This window comes from Mytilus trossulus, unplaced genomic scaffold (genome assembly GCF_036588685.1).
Source record: "Mytilus trossulus isolate FHL-02 unplaced genomic scaffold, PNRI_Mtr1.1.1.hap1 h1tg000233l__unscaffolded, whole genome shotgun sequence".
Lineage (NCBI taxonomy): Eukaryota > Metazoa > Mollusca > Bivalvia > Mytilida > Mytilidae > Mytilus > Mytilus trossulus.
The window spans coordinates 1,805,277-1,820,605 of NW_026963314.1; the positions used below are offsets into that span (position 1 = coordinate 1,805,277).

The 15,329-nt window shown below is 33.9% G+C and overlaps 1 protein-coding gene across 1 annotated transcript in view; it reads right to left on the reverse strand.

Moving 5' to 3' along the window:
- Positions 1-15,329, reverse strand: part of LOC134701177 (uncharacterized) — a 36,703-nt gene that overhangs the window by 3,035 nt on the left and 18,339 nt on the right. Inside the window, exons 3-4 of the mRNA XM_063562316.1 lie at positions 12,353-13,540; positions 6,195-6,252 (exon numbers count right to left, since the gene is read on the reverse strand). Coding sequence (XP_063418386.1) covers positions 6,195-6,252; positions 12,353-13,540 — 1,246 coding nt within the window. The remainder of the gene's footprint in view (positions 1-6,194; positions 6,253-12,352; positions 13,541-15,329) is intronic.

Sequence of the window (15,329 nt, forward strand, 5' to 3'; positions counted from 1 at the left end):
TACCCCGGTTAAGAGGTATTGCAAAGGTTCTAAGTAAAGAAAATATGGCATTCCCTCCATGAGACATCGGATTCAACATTCCAAATCTAAACGTACGTGGCTGTGTACTTGTACATCACTCTCAATCAAGGGGATATCCCGGTTTCTGCCAAGGTTGTATTGGCAGTCGGAAGGGGAACCTTAGTTTATTAGTTGTTGCACCATTGACCAACGTCGAATTTAATACATAACTATTTTTAAATCATGACAGCTCCGAAGCACCGCATAATGAGCTTGGGCTTTACATGGAGTATTGGTGTCATCCGAGTGCAAGTAAAATAACACTTTTGGCTTTACTATTATTTCCTAATCCTTATATCAGCTCTTTAATGTTTAGTATAATATTGTTGACTAACGGCAAGGAGCTTCACTGAAAAAACATTGTGTATTGCCAAAATGCATTTGGTGCAATAAAACAATACCGTTAAAGTTGTTGTTATCAGGGAATGTAATACTATGTTTGACCGTAAGCTTTAGTATTGTTTTAAGTCCAGCAGATAGGTGAATAATTGTGCACGTTGTGTTAAAAGCATAAAATTCGGTAGAAACCTAGTTTGGACAATTCTTAACAAATTTAGATATGGAGGCAAGCTTGATTTTATCCACTGACGGTTTTATCATCAAAATGGCGGACATGCATTTAATAACTGATAAAGGGTTATTTAATTCTCAATACTGGTAGCCAAAGTTTGCGTTGTAGACGATAATATTATTGCGTACTCGTGGTTTATTTAACATAATGTATCATTTCTTTGAAAACCTCGAGGTATTGTATTCCAAAAATGTCACTTCCGGTAAATGACAAAAAAACGTAATTTAAGGTCAAAATACATATGTTTAAAAAAAAATATGTAATGTCAAAAAAAGGTTGAATTACATTGTCCTTCTCTGGTATATGTGTTCGATCAGAATAACGAATCGTTCGATTAATGGCATAATAGTGGTTCCGACATTCAAGGTACTCGCCTGGTCTCTCATAACGGCGGATACTTTAGTGACACCATTCAATGCAATTCATGTATCCCATGCTCTTGTATCTTTTAACCAGCGATCGATTCCACAATGTCGAATCCAGTAAATGCATGGAAAGCAGGCAATACATATGCTTTTTCTTGTTCTAAAAAGTTAGCAATCTCATGAATTCAAATGTATCTGAAGTCCTAAAGCAACCCATATGTCAGCTGCATTTGTCGCATGAAAGCAGTACTACTTCATCGGTATCAACTGTAGCAATAATTTTCTTCCCAAAAATGTGTTCATCCATCAGTTTATGTGACAGAAAACTGAAAATGCTCTATTTTTTTTTTTAATCTACACACATGGGAAGCTCTACCAGTATCATGGTTAGCATGTCTTTGTCGTTGTCTTTGAACACGCTTCCTTGTGCCGTCAATCTTTATAGTGTCTACAATAGGTACTTCTCCTGTTGATGTGGTCAATGGTTCTAAACACTTCGTAAGTAATCAGACTGAATGCCAGTAGATGGATGTGATTTTGCTGTTAAAAGAACTCGTCCAAGTTTCCTCTTAGATAAATTTAAATACTGGTATTGTCCAACTACTTCTATTCAACGAACGACGAATAGTATCAACAATGCCGAGGGAGGTATATCTTTAACTGTTATACAGAACAAGCAGTTCAAGAAATTGATTTCCTAAGTCTTCTTCTAAAGAGGCTACATCATGGATATACGACACTTGAACACTTAGTTTCTGCTCATGATGAGTTATGTCCTCATCATAAAGAAATCAATCTCTATGACTGTCCCTCTTGCATCTTTCGCCCCTCTTCTCAAACTCTTTAGCAAGGTTTGCCATATCCAGTCAAGCTATCATCCATCGTCGTAGGGCAAATGCGTCTTCTGTTAACAGTGCCTCCATCTGACTTAACAACATATTTATTTTGTTCATGCGCATAGACAATAGCTATTACTGAAAAAAAATTGACTTATGAACTACAAACTGTTCATCTTCTTGTTATTGCTTGCAAAGCAGATTGGTAGGATTTGCGGATACTGAGAGCACTCATATAGCATCCACGAACCTAAATGAAAAATATATCCACTAATTTCCGACTTTTCTTGTCTGACTGTGAACTTTTATTCCTAGGTTCATATGTAAGGGGGTTACTTTAGATGCATGATGACGGAACTTTGGAGAGTTACAGATTCGTTTGTAGCTTTTAAATATTAGCACCTGACCAATCGTTAGTGTTTTTCCTGAGAATAAGAGTCGGTTGTTATATGTACCAATAAACATGTCGCTGCGAATGATTTTTACTGCTTTATTAATCTGCATTTAGTTTGAGTCAAAGTCATCATTACCTGCTTTCTGAAGAAAGTGTCCTTTATCATCTTTGAAATTATTTTCTGACCCTTGTTGTCATTCCTGAATATCAGGTAAATAAGCAAGTATTAGATATAAGAAGTTGTTGTATGAGTGCCATTTAGACAACTCTCCATCCAAGTAAAACATGTGAAAGCTCTCTCGCAGGCAAACAACCCATAACTGTGTATTCTTTTACCTTGTACTATCACTCTGTCTTCAATGTCAACACCTAGATTCCTTATTTACCTAGAATAAACCTGACATCTTGAAAACTCGTGCTTGATCTTCCTCAGTTACGGAATCTTTAATGTAACTGATGAATTCAGCTAATGCGATTCCATGGCTTATTCGTATGTCTCTTCCTTATTCAGTCTCGACTTTTGATGCCTTTTGATAAAGATTAGCAGGACATGGATATTTTGTTTCTTTTACAATAAGGTCCCCAGCACTGATCGTCTCTAATAAAGTTGTATCTTGAAGCTTTAGTACACTTGCCAAACAGGGATAACAACATTACTTGTTGTTTCTCTGTGAATGTTTTTTATCTGGTCTATACGAACCACAAAAGAAACATACACATTCTTTCATTACTATTTCACATGGTAAGCTGATGCGGGTGAGTTTCCAGCTCCGATTGGCTGTTTTTTTTTTTTTGTCTCTCTTTGGTTTTTTTTAATTGAACTTAAGATGGCAGGTGTTATGCCATGTGGCATTGTTTTTGTACATACTATGTGGAAGCCCACTGCCATCACATTTTGTATTCAGATTGGTCGTAGACAGTAAACATGGACGTTCTTTGCATTTTACGAGATTTTCCGCAAAATTTACATATTTGGTACCAATACTGAAACACTTTGCATCTATTCGTCTGTTATATTATGACAAACTATACAGTTCAAATTGAGAATGGACATGGGGAATATGTCAAAATGACAACTCCCGAACAGAGAGCAGACAACAGCTGAATTCCACCAATGGAGGTTAAATGCAGCGAGAAATTCTCGCACTAGGAGGTGGTCCTCCGCTGGCCCCTATATACATTTGTTTACTATAGTTCAGTGAAATTGGACGTCACACTAAACCCCAAAACATATAAATAAACTAAAATAAAGTCCAGTCAGCGGACAATACCCGAAGGTAACCAATGGGTGTTCAATGCAGCGAGAAATTCCCACACCCGGAGGTGGTCCTCAGTTGGCCCCTATATAAATTTGTATTCTTCAGTGAAAATGGACGTCACACTAAAAACAAAACATAGAAATGAACTAAAATAAAGTCCAGTCAACCTCTTTATCATTTGGGAAGATCTTCCTGGTCTTTGATCATCTGATGTCTCATTAAGTTTAAATCTTCAAGAGCTCATCTTTGAACTGTTTTTGAGACTCTTGAACTATAACGTGTATGTCTATCTTTATTAAAAAAAATGAAACAATATTATTCACCACAAATGAATTTTAACGATCTCCAAAGAAAATAAATGCATGAATTTATTACACCCTTCTTCAAACTTTTTTCAAATTAGTCGACTTTTTTCATGCTTGAATTTTAACACGAAATTTCGACCGGAAGTTGACCAAACGTTACCAAATGTTGCTTCAACTTTATAAACAACACTGAAAAACATTTTATTTTATTCAGATCAAATTAAAACATCAGTTCTTATACTTGTAGTTTAAACTAAAAATTGTGAAAGATAATTAAAAAAGTTGAAATTTAAACATACATCCGCCATTTTGGATTTTTACCGGAAGTTAACTATATTTCCAGCCTGCCTCCATATCTTAAATTGAAGAGTATAGATAGAAGTATTTTTGAGCAAAATTTTGTGCTTTTAACACGAAGTGCACAATTCCTTCATATATTTCACCTATCTGCTGGACTTATTGGACAAATTCCGTCTTTGCCTGATTCAGTTGGAATCTTAATTTTGTTATTAATTTCCTAATTTATCAAAAATCATGAAATGAGAATGTTTATAATATCCTTAAATTTCCATCTTTATTTTTAAAGCAGATTAAAAGTATTAAAGACATCATTTTTTAAAGACTTTAACATTTGTTTTTTGTATTCGCATCATAGCTGTAAACACATTACATTTAATGCGCAGTATGTCAACAAATAGTCTATTTTAGTCACTGATGAGTCTTATGTAGACGAAACGCGCGTCTGGCGTACTAAATTATAATCCTGGTACCTTTGATAACTAATTAGATTTTGTTATTAATCATGATAAAATATATAGAAGAAAGATATGTTGGTACTTATTATAAACATGCGCATTTGGCAGGCGCGTAGCTCCCTATACTCCCTATAGTTGCGTGCACATCGGTTCGGCATGCAATACAAATTATTGCAAATTATAAATTTATAATTCAAATTTTAAAGGAACACATATGATTGATGAAATGTCATTACAAACGATATTTGGTTTCAAAATAGAAGTTATATTGGAGATCATGCATGACAAAATCGGACACTGTAACTTGTATCTTTTACTAGATTTGAATTTGTTATACTCAGTCTACTACATGTAAATTTGGAGCTCATTTTACAGAGTACGGTTTATCTGTTTGGAATGAGATGAACCAATCGGAATTATAGCTTTAACCCCTTCGATATCGTTGAAATTATGCCACAGCGATGTGTTCGAGGGACTACCAGAGCCACTTATCCTGCAAACACGCCAACACAGTATTGGAAAGTCTCATTATGTTTTGCGTTTATTGACCATATGAAAATGGAACTGGAGAGTGGAGTCGCGTCTGGTATTATCGGAATATCGCTTCTTTGTGTCGTATCTACTTCCTCGTGTTGAAGGAAACATAACAAACGAACAAATCTCAACATTGTCTGAGACATACGAAACTGACCTGGTATGTATTTTGGAGAATTCAATTGGGAGGTCGCTCAATGGCAAACACGTACACTGGTTTATAACATATCGCGAGTGCTACCGTGGAGATCTATCAGTGTACTTCGTCTGTTGAAATCAAATGTACGATCAACAATGAAAATGACAGGTTATCATCGCTAGCAATACTGCATATTAATCTAGATTTCAGTGTGAATATTGACAAATAAATAGAGAAGCTTGTTTCTACCTAGACCCGAAGAGCAGATTATGGACAGTTTTGGATAAATTATGTATCAGAAAAATGTGTAGTTTATTTTTCAATTAACAATGATTTACTTTATTCAGAAGGTTTATGAATAGTTTTACATTCATAAATTGTTTATAAGTCCTATCTACATGTAGCTCCTCTTTCAACTGTCCTTTGACCGAAAACCCCCCAAAAAAAACATTTTCCTGCATAAAAGGGTCCCAACATTTTTTCGCATCGCTCTGCTCGGCGGTAGGTGCTTGTACATCGTGTCTTTCTAGCTACGCCCCTGTTTGGTAAAGCTGTGGTATTTGCATATACAAAAACATTATTGTTATAAGTTTACACGTTTTGCTATTGCTGGGGCCAAATAACGCCATCCACCAAACCTCACTTAAATGTATGTCTTGATTATTTCTGTGTTAATTGTCTTCTTAATTAACATTACGATAAATCTGACAGTAAACGTATGTGTAAACAATAATCAAAAGAGATATATTTGTGGAAAACGCATTAACTTGAAAAACTTTTAGTCATCAATCAAACTAATTCTTGTAAGTCTGAATAAAGGAATGCCACCCTTCCTAGTTGTTCCCTGGATATAAAGTAGAATATTCGAAAGACAAGACTATTGAGTTATAACACCATTTATACATGTTGTAGTAACAAACAAAAAACGATTAGACGATAAAGGTTCAAATGGAGAATATTTAAATATTCATACTACCTGGATTTTGGTCATCTTGTGTAGTGTTGATTTTCGCTTTGTCGGAAATCTCTTTAAGCTGAAAACAAAATAAAAGAAGTTTAATTGAATACTAAAACAACATAATTATAATATAGCTTTACTATTCATAATGTTTTACTGAACATCTAACAAGTATGATAGTTGGGGAGGTTAAGCAAAATTAAAACTGTATAGTCCATCAGCTGGTAGGGCAAAAAATCAGTTCTGTGTTACACCCCAGGGTACCGCAATTTTTTTGTATAAATTCAAAGAGTAATATCTGAAGAATATTTTAAGAGGTGTTAGACTTTTGAAAAAGTGTCCAAAAGGGGTTAAAAGGAGGCTTATTTGAGGGTATATAAAAAAATTGTTTTCCACATTATTACAGAAAAATGTAAAAATAACAAATTATTCAATACTATACTTTTTATTAAATGGAACACATCATATCATATTAAAACGAAGGCTAATTTTTATATCGTAGAGGATCAAGAAAAAAGGGGGAGGGTCAATTTCCAAAAGTCATGATTTTGTATGAAAGAAGCATACGTACTAATTTTCTTGATAAAATGGTATATTTTTTCACATTGAAACATCCAACATTAAGTATAGGAAGGCTGTTGAAAACAAATTTAAAGGTAAGAAACAAAAACATAGAATCAACGAAAAACACAAACATAACTGCAACCAGAAATGCACGATTCTGTCACAAATTTATACATCGCATTCATGAAATAGCACACATATAAAAACACACAAAACTGTCAGGGTTTCTAGATTTCTATTTTTTTTTAATTTAACAACCGCATCACCACATTTTAAGGTCACACAGAAGGTCAATCCATAAAATCATCATCAGTTTGGTCACCGGCATCTACCGAATTATCATTATCATCTTTTCCATCATCTGTGTCGTCATCTTTAGCAATATCAACGATTTGATAATGCTTATACCTACAAGCTTTCGAGCATTAACATACAGCTTTCTGTTCAGGATAAACCTTGTTGAACACATGAACATATTTTTTGGCACAACCAGCTTTACATGAACAGCACATCAAAATTACCAAAGCATCTAACGCTGGTGGTTGGTCTAGAAAATTGATACTGGTCAAAGCGCTCTAAACAATCCAACCATAGTTGTTTGACAACAGACCAGTGTTGTGTTTAAGAGCAGATTTCCAAACGTCTGAAAGTTGGCTCGTTTAATGTGCTTTAACATTGCATCTTTTGCATTTCAAAGCGTTCTGATCTTTATTTATCGATATTTTTAATTTCGTAGCCATATATAGAACACGAAAACCTCTCGAGTGCTTTGACAACTCCTCGCCAACCTCTTCCTAGGTTTCACCAAGATGAAATAGACCTTCTGAAAACTCCACATAACGTGTCAAAAAGCCGAATGCTTTGCTTTTTTTCTTTACCAGACAAAACACTTACTGAATCACAAAATCTGTATTGGCGCGAAATCCTGGTAATTTTCGACAAACATTCTCACCAAATGTGCACATATTGATTGCACATTTAATAATCTGCATTTGGGGGATGTATTTGTCAGACTTACAATGTTAGAATTGATATGCAACTGTGAAAATAGTAAGCCAATACTTCAACAACAGTGTCAGAAGGTTTTTTAACAATGGAGTCGTAACCTTTGTCAGCTGCATGTTTTTGCATTTTATTAAGATACATTTGTTCCTGTTTGATTATAAACAAAATCATTATACGCTATTTCATTTCAACATATATTTTGTGGCACATGCTTCCATGTGATACAAATAATTCCATACATTCAAGTGTAAATCTATAGGATTGTTTACTCTTTTCAAAACAAAAGAATTCAACAAAAGCAACTTTGTTTCCCCCAACAAACAAACATTTCTTCCATTCCCAATAACACGATTGTGATGGTTTAAAACTTATCGTAATGATTCGCCCTCCCAAGGACCTGCCGTTCTCATTTCGTTATGAATATCGTGCGATACTATTCAGTGACAAAATCAATGCGTGATCACTTTTCGAAACTAAAAGGATGGTTTTTAAAATAAAATTTTTTGCCAAATCGAAAAAAGTGCTTGGTATCCTAGTAATGGTTTGAATAACTGCCATGTCATCAAATATTCACATGATTTCCTTAGGAATGAGCCTTTTCTAAAAGACCACACAGGACAGGTTTTAATTTTTCATTACATGTGTACCTTCAAAGTTTGTCAAGAGACATTGGAAAAGGACAAAATTTAAACTGGAGAACCTATCGCATAACCAACTATCTTGTCTGGGCTATGACAAGCAGGCGACATTTTTTTTCACCTGCTCTCAATGTTTTGTTGTTCTTATCATCTATTAACTGCTTGCCTTTTATTTCCTTTTTTTTTAAATGTAAGCAATGATTTTCTTTTTTGAAGATATCGGTTGACTTTTGAATAAGCCGTCCCGTTATGAAAATTTCTCTTTCATACGCGTAAAGAAGGTCGCCCATTAATTCCGAAGACGCAACAGAACCCGAGAACAATCCATATAACTGTTCAGATGTTATAATGGAATTGCTTGCAGTGTCTGAAACAATTTCAAAACATCAGAAACTGACTCGCTTCATTCGAGTTTTTCTGAGTTCTTTTTGGGCGGATGTTTCAGGGTTAACAATTCCTACCAAGTCTCGACATTTTAATGATATTGAAGCTCTCATGTGCATTTAGCAACCAACGTTTATCAGAATCTTTATTTAAACTGAAACCAACAAAGCCATTTTTGTTTGTATCTCTAAGAAACCTATGAGAGTAAAGAGTATTGCCAAACCCCACAACTAACTATTTGACGTTCGTTCAAAGCGATGTTTGTCGATTGAATGACTTAACAATCTTAAGTCAATCACTTCATAGCTAAAACACAAAATGTTATCAAGCACACCTTTATTGAGTTCGATAGAGTGCACCTTTTCTGAACGCAAAAAAAATCACCTTTATTTGTTATTTGTTTATCATTATTTCGTTACACATTCACTTTATAAAATAATTTGTCTCACAAAAACATCATAAATCGACAATTAAATGTTTATTTTCAGTTGCAAATTGATAATGCTTATGTGTGAATACATTGTACATGTTGTATACTGAATCAAAGACGGTAATTTGATGATTTCCGGTATTTAACGAGTATTTGCAAGTACATATATTTTATTAAATAATTCATATTTTAGACGATATATAAATACTGCAAATGATTTAAACATTGCATAATAATTAATTCTCAAGTGTAATTAACTAAAACGGGTAATTGTATAACGAATTTCTGTATGAAAGGAGAAAATATGCCTTAATTTGAACCCAAAAAATCGGATTGTTTCTTATGTCAAAAACATTTTTTTAAAACAAAAAATCTTCCGAGTGACATTTAATATGATAAGTTGTATATCTGTTTTAGTTGTTTAAACCTATACTTTATTTTTTTTTAATCGCTTGATATTAAAAAAAGTAATTACAAATTACTTAGTCGTGATTGCTAAATGAGGGGACCATTGGAAGGGACGTTTTTAATCCTCTTTTGGACACTTTTTATTTAGTCTACCACCTTGTATTTTATCAATAAGATATTGAAGTTGAATTCTATCAAAAAAAATAAATCGCGGTACCCTGGGGTGTAACACAAACTCCTTAACTAGAGCGCTTTTGAGAACTAGCTGATGGACTAGTAAGGTTTCTTATAGAACTACATGTAAACTAGGTGCAAATATAGTTCCTGCATCCGTATGCTTTACTGTTTTGGTGATCAGTCAGAAGTCAGTAATCCGTCACTGACAAGTTAAGTTCATATCACCAATCTGTCAAACTTATAATGTCAAGACTGGCTGGTCGGTGTTTTTGGATTGAACTTTACTTATTACTGCCTCTGGATCGATACGTCTGCTGGGGGACTTTATGACCACGATTATAACATTAGCCTAGTAGCAAGTATTTTGATGCTCACATGAACATACGAATATTTTTAAAATTAAAATTGCTGTTATACAATTACGGAATAATTTTAAATAAAGGAATGTATCTCACTAGCTATATTTAGTGCTTTGCTATGGCCAGTTTTTGCTTCACTATTTTTTGTTTAGTCCCCTGTTTGCGTTTGTATAGGATTTTAAAATTACAAATTGTCTAGCATTAAATATCAATGAACACTCTAAATGCGATTCCGGTGTAGTAAAATGAGTATCGTTACTGTTTATGTTATTAGTAACCTAGTAACCACTCGATCTATACTTTTCCTGGTATCATTTGCCTAGTTCAGGCATAAAAATTCTTATATTAACTGATATTGTCTCTTTGAAGTTGCGTTTAACAATTTTGAAATATTTTTTGGAATATCATCCTAATGCATAGCTCCTTGTCCGAGTTTAACTGTACATTTAAGCCTTTTTGGTTATCAGCTGTTACACTTTTGTATTCGATTTTTGATAATCAAATATAAATTGGTCTCGAGCATCATTGATTGTCGAAATGCAGATCTGGTATAGTTAATTTGGTGCTGTTAATGTTAACTGGGTTACTACCACTGGATTGATACATCTAATGAACTTTGAGTTCCCAAAGAAATCACGAGTCCACTCGCCAGTACTTCAAAATGATTGATCGGTAGTAACAGATTGCAATCTATTTATTACTATTTTGATATATATGTCGTGTACAAGTTGCAAATTTGTACAGGTTTTAACATGTACAATATTTGTGTTCATGTTATAACCTGCACAAAATTGCAACTTGTACACGACATATATATCAAAATGATAATCAGACGTTGTTTTGTCTTTGAGACGACCCCTCCAATTTACTTGTAAACTGTAAACGGTAATTTGTATAATGCCAAAATACAGGTTATAACATGTACAAAAGGTATGTACATTTTGGGAGGGTTGAAAACATATTGATGTCAAAGGTCGAAGGAAAGATCAAATTGGTGTATTTCCTTCTTGTATCAACATTTAAGCAGTACATGCATGCGTATGGAACTAATAAGTTTACATACTAGTTAATATAGAGCTTTGTGATTGTAACTTCTTTTCGAATAGTGCTAATTCTAAGCAGGAGTTGGGTATCTAATGATTTATTTGTTTCTCTCATTTAATTATATGGTCGTCCTCACGAACTGATTGTCAAATATAATTGCCTTTGTTGTCCTTTTTATCGCAGAGCAATGTTTAGTTCTCGAAAATGACTGAGTATCTTTCAAAAAGCAGGAGTCACTTAGCAAAAGATTTTTACGGGGTCCATGTTGATTAAGTATCGTTGGTTTTTATGTTACACTCTCATTGCCATATTTAAGAGTGTGTTTTTTTGGGTGTGCAATTCTGGAGGTGTGTCTAGATTGTGAGAGGTTATAATTACAGATAATTAATTTTTGAAAGCGTTGTATAGGAACATTGTTTAGCAAATCAAATCGTGCATATTATAGATTGACAAGGGAAATAAACGTGTATTGGTAATTGATATTTCAATATTGAATTTCAGTGTGCAATATAATAAAACAAACATGAGTTAATGACAGTTGATCTGAACTGATATATACATAGTTAATTTTCTGGCTTTAAATGACTGATCTTGAACGAGAAAAGTATGTAATTCTTTATCTCATTTAAACCAATAACTGTTGCTGATTCTCAGCCGAATCATAACTAACCAATCAGATATCATTAATTATTTCTTGATGGCTTGTATGTCTACTGAAACTAATAGCTCCGCACCGTGATGTGAAGCAATTAACAAGAATGAATGACAAAGATAAAAAATACAATGACCGTAGCACAATGGCACAACGGCGGGATGTATAAAAACCGATCCCCGTCAAAAGAATATTACTAAAAATGGATATTAAAATTGTTTTAACCAAAACCATAATCATGATCATTTCATTATTATTACAAATACCATTTAAAACATACAGTATGCTTGTTAAATTTAGCTAGTTGGACTTGACATCTACAAATGAACTTTTTGAAAGCCTGGGATTTTGATTCGTGTACTTCAGAAAATATTTAGACAATTGAGAATAATGGTACCGAGATAGAGATAAGATTATATACAATGGGTACAGATTATATCGAACTATAAAAAGACTGTTTAGGAATCCGAATGATAATCTAACCAATTTATAATGATGCTGTTTTAAAAACATACCTCATTTTTCATCCAAGGAGAATACAGCTGTTCCGATTGATGCATTTGCTTATGCTGAATACAGAAACACTCCTTCTCATCTATCAAATTCTCATATTCAAAGGTGTCTTTAAAATAATAGCCGTCACTGCATTTAAAATGGAGTTTCAAAGATATATATTTCACTTTATATCTCTCTTTTATATCTTCAATAAGTTGTTTTACTTCTCTGTATATATTGCTACACATACTTCCGATCCCCTCCTGTTCTTTGGAAAATGACAAAACCTGAAGAGCAATGGTGTCAGTCGACATGGTAACCATAATCTTTGTACCTCCAGATTTATCAATGTCAAACATACAGATTCCACGGTATAAAGCAACACTATCATCTACTTTGCTAGGATTGTAGTTTCTGATAAACATTGCAGAAAGATGATTAAAGAAAGACGGTGGGAGAAATTCAAATTTAAAGCACAGCCAGGAGGTCCTTTTACATTTTCCGTCAATAATGCCAAATTTTTCACATAGACCGTCAAACGTGGTAGACGGCATTTGGCTTGGCATTATAGAGTAGCTTGAGTTCTCAATTTTGACCAATATATCTAGCTTTTCCATAACTTTATGTAAATTGATATTCTGTCCTGAAAACTGACGTCCTCCTTTTAATTCGAAGAGTTCTGTTATTAACGATTCACTTATTTTGCCTTGTTGTTTAAACAGTGTCCAGTCCCTCAGGTTGTACACTCTTGTGTTACCAATTCTATCTGAAACTAAACATCGATAAGCATCAGCTAACCACTGAGGTCTTAATATAATCAAGTCCTGTATATCTTCAAAGAAAATAATGTTCCCTACAGTATGCTGAAATCGAAGAAACAACAACAAATCCTCCTTTTCTAGAATATTGATATCAGGATGTTTAGCCAGTTCGAACATGTCAGTAAAATTGATGAAATGTTTTCCATTGTTCTTATTAATTTCAATCAAATGCTCTAAAAGAATCCATTTTAACGGAAAAGCTTTACCCCAATTATCCATTTTCCGTGCTGTCTCGTAAATTGCGTGTTGTAATTTCTCAAATTCATCGTCACTGTCTTCAGTATTTGACAGATAAAATGTGCTATGCAAGTGAAAATATTTGCTTTTTAATCCATAAATAGAGTTCATTTGAGCATTAAGTTCACTTTCTCTTTTCTTCAAATCTGCCTATAGAAAACAAACCAAAGAATTAACACTTATCATGTTTAAGACTGATGATATAAAAAGGAAGGTGTGGTTTGATTGTCAATGAGACAACTCGAGAGACCAAACAACCCATAACTTAACAATTATAGGTATATGAACGGTTTTCAACAATGAGCAAAACCCATATCACATATTGATAAGGTTCAAATCGTTTTGCTCATTGCTTTTATCTATCTATTTCTTACATTGTACATATTCAGCTATAAAAGGCCCCGAAATGAGAAACGTAAAACAATGCAAACATTTGTCAAAAGATAAAACTTATTGTTTTAGGCAGACAATTTAGTTAGTTTTTGATACAATTCGGCTGTTGTCTGCTCGTTGGTCGGGTTGTTGACTCTTTGACACGCTCTCAATTTTCAATGTCAATGTTATCTTGTTCATATTTCGACTCCCTGTCTCAAGTAATGAGTTAGCGACACCTCTCTGTGAGGGTTGAAATCAACAAGTAAAATTAATGTTCACAGAAACAAACTAAAAATGACCAGTGACCTTAACCCTATTATAAAAACAGTTTTTTTTTAAATCGTTAGTATTTATTGTTGAGGATATAAAGTGTATAGTGAATTGATTGTTCATGTTTAAATTCGAAAGTTTGAAAATTATTAAGATTAAATTTATATTGTCAATGATCATGATGATGTACAAACAGTTTTGACGAAAAGGATATATAAAGAAATATTGACTTCGATGTACCTGATGTATGACAGGTTTGTTCATTTAAGTTTGTGCCTACTCTGTACGGCAAATTTGTTACGTTAGTCATTTTCTTCTATTTAAAATTGTTGAACAGCTACAAACATACGGGTGGTTATTTTTTTTACCTGAAGGTCGTTTTTATTCTTCAGAATGAGCACGTGTCTTACCTGTTAAGGTACACATGTTTTGTTACAATAACTGATTTTGACAATACAGATGTTTTGCTTTATCGAGATGACGAAAATGCATGTTCAGGACAAGAACAAGTTAACAATAAATACAATATAAAGGTCATCTGGGATGAAGGTCGGGATTATTTTGATTGCAACTGGCCGTGAAAATGAGTATATATTGGATAGATGCAGGAAATTTGCCTTGTAACAGGCCACATACGGACCCATACAACTGTTGCAAGGGTTCGGAATGTGCTTCGAGCGTGGCACTCTCTGTATACGCTACATCGGATTAAACTTCCCCATTATGACCGGATATGGCCGTAAACGTGATACATCCCGAACATCCAAACGGATACCCACTTAGGCAAGCGTTGTACTGTCTGTCGACAGAAGACCAGATGATGAAATTTCGCATCCCATGGGGTTTGAAACTAATGAGGTGATGGCTAAGCATTTCATTATCTATTTGTTCCTGATAAAGTTGAAGATGATGAATGTAATTGAAAAAACAAGAGGTAGTTTGAATAAAACCCTATTCTTAAACAGTCAAAGAGCCTAGTAAACTATAAAAGGCATTGATATTACTAGTCAAAAATCAACAAAACCTGTGAAAAGGAAGTCCATGTGGAGTGGTAGTTCATCTGCAAAACCTCTTGATTCAACTCTAGAGAAAGAGGTAGTGTTGAAAAAATGGTGCAGAAGCTTGATGAACTGTTTCCGCATAAATTATAGAAAGCCCGTCCTTATTTCTTCCCTAAAATTTTGCTGACTGATATCCCTTTCGAAAATGACTTTTGCACAGAAGTGTGTTACTGTAAAAGAGGTACGAAACATATCGGAGGGAGAGTCAAACTCATAGATAGAATAAAAAACTG